Source organism: Balaenoptera musculus, chromosome 15 (assembly GCF_009873245.2).
Source record: "Balaenoptera musculus isolate JJ_BM4_2016_0621 chromosome 15, mBalMus1.pri.v3, whole genome shotgun sequence".
Classification (NCBI taxonomy): Eukaryota; Metazoa; Chordata; class Mammalia; order Artiodactyla; family Balaenopteridae; genus Balaenoptera; species Balaenoptera musculus.
This window is the reverse complement of record NC_045799.1, coordinates 73208854-73216548: the sequence shown is the minus strand read 5'-3', so window position 1 is coordinate 73216548 and position 7695 is coordinate 73208854. Positions and strand designations below refer to the sequence as shown.

The 7695-nt window shown below is 36.0% G+C and overlaps 1 protein-coding gene across 1 annotated transcript in view; it reads right to left on the bottom strand.

The window, feature by feature from the left end:
* The window catches only part of VKORC1L1 (vitamin K epoxide reductase complex subunit 1 like 1), a 57688-nt gene that overhangs the window by 3960 nt on the left and 46033 nt on the right, over nt 1-7695 (bottom strand). The window contains exon 2 of the mRNA XM_036824372.1: nt 1851-1960. Coding sequence (XP_036680267.1) covers nt 1851-1960 — 110 coding nt within the window. The remainder of the gene's footprint in view (nt 1-1850; nt 1961-7695) is intronic.

Sequence of the window (7695 nt, the reverse complement as noted above, 5' to 3'; positions counted from 1 at the left end):
GGAGCAACTAAGCCTGTACGCCACAACTACTGAGCCTGCGCTCTAGAACCCGCAAGCCACAACTACTGAAGCCCGCGTGCCTAGAGCCCGTGCTCCCCAACAAGAGAAGCCACCGCAATGAGAAGCCTACGCACCACAACGAAGAGTGGCCCCCGCTCGCCACAACTAGAGAAAGCCCGCGCGCAGCAATGAAGACCCAACGCAGCCAAAAATAAATACATAAAAATAAATTTAAAAATAAATTTATAAAGATGCATATGATACACATGATTTAAAATGTGTATATAATGAAATTAACAAATTAAATATTGTAAACAGAAATTTGTTTAACCCCTATCTCCAAGAATTAACATAGTCAAAGCTTTTCTTAGGTTATTTTAATATGGGCTTATACTTTATATTCTTTAGAAATCCAAACAAAACAATTAAATGAAATAAAAAGTGAAAGTCTCAACCCTGGCCCCCAACCACCACACCATTTTCTGTGCATTTACATGCATATATATAAACATATACTTATCCTACATCTATTATACCACAATTTGCTTTTTTCACTAAACTAGTCTGTATCTTCCAGGGTTTGTACACCTACTTTTCCCTTCAATGGCTACATAGTATTTTCTAGTATGCTTGTAACCTAATTTATTCAACCATTACGTTTTGCCTAGCTACTTCCAATTTTTTGCTATTTTAAACTGTACTGCTGTGAATATCCTTGTGCATATTTTCATATTTCTGCAGGATATACAGATATGGAATTGGGCAAACATGAGGGAGTATTGAGAAAAATTGATACACAATTTGCCTTGTAATAAATCTACTGCAGCTAGACAGAAGACCTGGCAGATAACAGGATAAAATATTAACAATTGAAATGCAAGGACAAAAAACGATGGATTTAACTCTAAAAGTATGAAAACTTTTGTACAATCAGAACTCACGAAACTAACATTAAAAAGGATAAAGAATGGGTAAAATGTCTGTAACAAATATGAAGTGTACTATTATCAGGATCCCAATAACTAAATTGGCAATAAAAGTAAATTAAAATACAGTAAAATTAAAATAATGGCTACTAATATATAACTACTGAATTAGAAATTTTACAGAAAAAACTTTAAAAAATGAGGATGGATGAAGCTTTGGGGAAACCTGACAACTGAGGGAAGAGCAGTTTGGTTATACCTATTAAAATCCATACCAAAAAAAAATCTATGTTTGTTGATTCATTCATCCTACAGTTAGATATTTATTTTGCAGAAATAATTCAAAGAGGGAAGGGGGTATGAGAAGGGGACTTCAAACAAATTTGATCACTGCAGTGTTATTTAGGATATTAAAAAATCTGAAGCCTTGATGTTCACAATAACAAAACACTTAAGAGGATAGACAATATAAAAGAGTTCACATACAATTAAGTGAAAAAAGTAGACTACAATGGCAATAGTGGCTATGTAAAGGTGATGGAATTATGACTGAATATCATATACCATTAATGTTTTCTCGATGCATAATATTTTAAAATAGTTACAGAGTATACAAAATAATAAGGGAAAAGGTTTCCAGGGCAAACTGTTTGGAGTAATAATTTCCCTGAATGGGACTTGTTTTTCTAGGCATCATGGGATGCTGCTATCCCTGATTAAACACCAACAGATACCAAGTTCAGCATGAGCTTCGTCAAAATCTTAGTGAACCAAGTTTTCACAACACCAAAATGTATTACAAACCAGTGGTTCTATCACTAACATATGCTTTTATTTAATATAAAGACACACATCAGGGCAAAGACACAAAGTACTAAATGAAATATAACAAACTTATTTTTGTATTGCTGTATAAATACTTACCAAGTAATAACTGTAGTATATAAAATATAAGTCCAAAGACACTGTTTGGCTGGTTTAATACACCATCCTTTCCAAAAATGGAACCCAAAAGACCAAATCCTCGACCCCATCTGTAAAATAAAGAAAACCAGTAACCCTATACTTGAGTTTTCCTATTTTAAAAAATGTAGAATTATCTGAGTATATCATGCCCACATACCCATCTGAATCTCTAAATTGCCCATTTCTATATAGTCTCTTTTCCTGACAGCATTAGTATTTGCAGAGGAAGGGCTCTTTCGATTTAAGCCAGGGTCTCTTAGCAGCAGCACCACTGACACGCTGGGCTAAACGCTTCTTTGTGGTGGGGGGCTATTCAGTGCATTACAAGATGTTCAGCAGTATCCGTGGCCTCCACCCCGCTGCCAGTTGTGCCTCCCAAAATGTCGTCAGCCATTGCCAAATGTCCCCTGGGGGCAAAATCACCACCAGTTAAAAGTCACTGATGTAAGCTCTCCTATTTCTTCATTCAAAGTACATAGACCATAATGTTGCTTCCTGACCGGGACATGCATGAGGAAACATATCCTGGGAACATACCTTTAAATGTACGATAGAATATCAGAAACTAATGTCTTTCCTAGAATCTTATCTCAAGAGTAAAAAGTTGATACGTTATTTGCCCCATCAGTTTTTATTTGCAGTTTAACTGAAAATTTTGCATTTGACTTTACATTTTCAGAATCTTATTTTCTTATTAAAATTTAAATTCTGATTTAATAAAATTTGATACTAATATCAAACTAACATTTACTTTGGATAAAAACCTTTGAGAATAACTTTAACTCTGAATGAAAGTGCTTTTTAAAATACCAAAAAGAAAATGTTTTCAGTCTGTAGCAAATTACTCAATAAAATCTAAACTTGGGTTCTGAAGACAAACTACCTGAAAATAAGGATAAATAAGTGATTCTTTACTAGTCACACGACTTTAGTGTCTAAGAAAGAGAGTGAAACCTCTTCATAATGATGATGTTGGGAGAGAACCCCAATTTTACAAGCAAGTGAGAACCATGAAGATTGTTATTATACAATTATATGTGTCAAGGAACACAAAATAATCTCGATCATATTTGTATATTCTTTTACACATCAAATACTCATTGAGCGTGTTCCAGGTGCAGACAGTGGGTCAGGTGCTGACTTGTCCAGAGTGAACAAGTCAAAGTGGTGCCCTTGTGGGGCTCATATTCCATTTAGGGAAAAGTAATAGACAAGTAAATGACTAACTTATCTTCAGAAATGGATGCACTATTAACAGGAAAGTTGAGAAGGTGGGTTATTCTAGATCAGAGCTTTTGAAAATTTTAAGCTGCATGCAATCACCTTGGAGTTTTGTTAAAATGCAGATTTTACTGCAGCTGGTCTGTGGTGGGGTGGAAGACTGCATTTCCAAACAAAACAAAATAAAATGCTCCCACGTGATGCTTATGCTTCTGGTCTGAGGACCACACTCAGCACCACTGCTCTAGACGGAGAAGGGGTGGAAGGAGCTACTCTAGCTAGATGGTCAGGGAAGGACTTTTTCAGGAATGAAATCCTGAATGAAATCCTGAAGCAGCCAATCTCATGAGGAATGGCAAGTACAAAGGCCTGGAAAGAGCTATGAGTGTGTAAAAGAAGACCATCAAGGCTGACACTGATGAGGGAGAGTGGCAAGAGAATGAGGCACCGTTCCATCATTTATATAATTTATAGCCTTGTTTGTAGGCCATGATGAAGAGTTTGAATTCTATTCTAACTGCAGTGGGAAGGCATTCAGTGGCTTTTAAACAGGAGAGTAATATAAGCTTATTTACGATCACTCTTGACTATCGTGTAAAGACCAAACTGCAGGAGGGCAGGGACAAACTATGCAATCACACTTTGAAGCCCTGCTCATCTGAAGTAGGAATTCAAATGTAAATCACCAACTTTGGCAATGGAAATAACTGGGCATAGTGCCAGAATTATCGTACATAAACATAATTTTTATATTCTAAGCATTGGTCTATGCCTAATTATTCACATATGATCATGTGGATATTTTCCTTGAAAGCAAAGCAGTAATCCATAGAATGAATGCATCATTTTATCAAAGTAATACATGCATAAGGTTTAAAAATCAAGTAACACTAAAAGCCTTATAAAACAAAATAGAGCTATTTCCTACTCCAGGCCTCTCCACGCTCAGCTCTGATCCCCATAGCAACCACTTTGATGCCTTTTAACTGTTTTTCCCTTCTATTTACTTCCACATTTCTAAATAATATGCTTACACTGCTATTTCTTGATTTATCAGTTCTAAATGCTATCTTTTGACCTTCTAATATGGTAGACCAAAATGTTGCTTTAAAAAAAATAAAAACATTTTGACATGGAAAGCTTCAAATGTATATACATAAAGTGAAAAGAACAGTGTAATAACCTCAGGTCCCTATCACCCAGTTTCGAAAATTGTGCCTTTCTTGTTTTATCTCCACCTCTACCCCCAACCACCTGATGATTATTTTTAGATTTTTTTAAGGTACAATGTACATACATTTAATGCACAAATCTTAACTGTATAATTTTGACAAATACATACACCTGAGTAACCCTGGTATACAAATTGTAATCCTGGTATACTAGTCCTGGTACAGTAATTCTGGAGTGTGAAGTAATTCCAGGAGTGTGAAGTGAGAATGTGAGTACCTTTCATAAAAAAAAAAACAAACAAAAAAACACCTCAACATTCTATAGAGTGCTTCCATCTCCCAAATTAAATTGTTAGTCGCTTTCCAGCAATCCACACTCCTCTCCACCCATGAGCAAGACGCATGTGGCTGCCTAGGCTTGTAGGAATCCAGTCTCGGAACCAAAATTAGATCTCTGGTCTCCTGGATCACAGTGCTGGGCTCTTTCTCTCATGTTGCATTAAGTTATAAAATGCAGTTACCATTCCAGCATTTTCAACCAAACAGAATAATAGCTTAATTCCTTGATAAATACAATTAATAAAGTTGAATAACGCTTAATAAACTTTGATAAGGCTGATGGAATAACTGTTAGCAAGTGAAATCACTAGCAAAGTAGACTGGCATTACGTAAGATTATTTTCCTAGGAAAGGTGAATAAGAGCAGATTTTCATTAATGACACTATACTTCACAATTGCTAAGGATGGTGTGAGTAATTAAAAACCCTTAGTGAATCTTTTTTTCAAGTTGGAACATTTGAAAATACCGTAGTTTTCTCCCACTTCTAAAAGCTATACAAAAGTGTATGAAATAAATTTTATGTGCTAACTTTATGCTTGGCTTTATCTTAGTTTCTAACCTTTTTCTTCTTGTCCCATCTATATTCAAAACTCTATTATACTACTTATCTGCAGAGTTGCCCCAAGTACTTTACAGAACAAGATGGCATATTAACCAACGGTGCAAAAAGAAATGTTTTCTTAAAGTACTACTTATACAGATGTTCACTTTGCTTCAGTATAGTATTGAATAACATCAATGAAGTGATTATGCAAATGAGAACTCCTCTTTAATCTCTGACTCTAAAAAAAGGTTCATCTTTGACCCAAATAGTAACTTCCTTGGATATTCTGTATTTGAGTGCATAAACAACCCACATCTCTTCCCTAAGGTATTATGAGGAATTGTTGAAAGGTTTCTAAACACTCCTAATTTTGCCAGAAACAACAAATCTTAAAACTAATTGCTCTCCAACTTGGGTATCCTAGGTCCCTGAGGATAAATCTAAGACATTATTTGCCTCCTTCATTATCATTCTCTCATAAGTGTATAGGGGAGTTTTCCAAAGGCTACATGCATCACATGTGATAATGCAATAGATTGAATATAGGAGCTGATGTGAGAATCCAACAGTCTTATCTTATGGCAGGCTTTAAAGAGATTTGCGATAAGAGAAACTACGCAAGTCTTTCCACTATTTTGTGTGTGTGTGTTTGGAAAAAGTTATTATTCATGAAAATATTTTGTTAACATGTAATGGGTTTATTACGTTTCAATGAATGAATACATATTTAAATAATTTCTCAGTTTGTAACTTCTAATACAGTAAATACCAAAGATATAGGGGCTTCCCTGGTGGCACAGTGGTTAAGAATCTGCCTGCCAATGCGGGGGACATGGGTTCGATCCCTGGACCGGGAAGATCCCACATGCCGCGGCGCAACTAAGCCCGTGCGCCACAACTGCTGAGCCTGCGCTCTAGAGCCCGTGAGCCACAACTACTGAGCCCATGCACAACTACTGAAGCCCATGCTCTGCAACAAAGAGAAGTCACCACAATGAGAAGCCCGCACACCGCAACGAAGAGTAGCCCCCACTCGCCACAACTAGAGAAAGCCCGCACACAGCAACAAAGACCCAACGCAGCCAAAAATAAAATAAATAAATAAATAAACCCCACAAAGATATAACCCACACAAACAAAACCTTTTAGGGGTATTCAATAATTATTAAAGATATAAAGGGGTTCTGATATCAAAAAGTTTGAAAATCACTGCTTTTGACCAATTCTCCCCCCCCCACAACAAAAAACAAATCACAGGTCAGACAAAATTTTAAAAACTGGGGTGAGATAAAGTAGAAATAGAACAAACAATCCTAAAATTTTTGTGAAATCACAGAAGACCCTGAAGAGCCAAAGCAATGTCGAGAAAGAAGAACAAAGCTGGAGGCATCACAGTCTCTGATTTTCAACTATACTACAAAGCTACAGCATTCAAATCAGTATGGCAGTGGTATAAAAAGAGACACATAGATCAATGGACCAGAATAGACAGCTCAGAAATAAACCCACATATATAGGGTAAATTAATTTATGATAAAGGAGCCAAGAATCTAAAATGGGGAAAGGATAATCTCTTCAACAAAGGGTGCTGGGAAAACTGGACAGCCACATCAAAAGAATGAAACTAGAGCACTATATACATCATACACAAAAATTAACTCAAAATGGATTAAAGACCTGAATGTAAGAACTGAAACCATAATACTCCTAGAAGAAAACATAGGCAGTAAGCTCCCTGACATTAGTTTAGGCAATGATTTTTTGGATTTAACACCAAAGGCAAAGGTAACAAAAACAAAAATAAACAAGTAGGATTACGTCAAACTAAAAAGCTGCTGCAGGGCAAAAGGAACCATCAACAAAATGAAAAGGCAACCTACTGAATGGGAGAAAATATTTGCAAATCATATATCTGATAAGGGGTTAATACCCAAAATATATAAAGAACTCATACAACAAAATAGCAAAAAACCAAACAATCTGATTTTAAAAATGGGCAGAGAAACTAAATAGACATTTTTCCAAAGAAGACACAGATGGCTAACAAGTATATGAAAAGGTATTTAACATCACTAGTCATCAGGGAAATGTAAATCAAAACCACAATGAGATAACACCTCATTACCTGTTAGAGTGGCTACTATCAAAAAGACAAGAAATAAGCATTGGTGAGGATGTGGAGAAAAGAGAACCCTTGTACATTGTTGGTGGGAATGTTAATTGGTGCAGCCACTATGGAAAACAGTATGGAGGTTCCTCAAACAACTAAAAGTAGAGCTACCACATGATCCAGCAATTCCACTACTGGGTATTTATCCAAAGAAAACAAAAACATTAACTGGAAAAGATGTGTATTATGTTCACTGTAGCATTATTTACAATAGCCAAGGCATGGAAACAACCTAAATGTCCATCAATGGGTGAATGGATAAAGGAAATGTGCTGGCTGTGTGTGTGTGTGTGTGTGTGTGTGTGTGTGTGTGTGTGTGTGTGTGTGTGTGTGTATAATATATATATAATAGAAT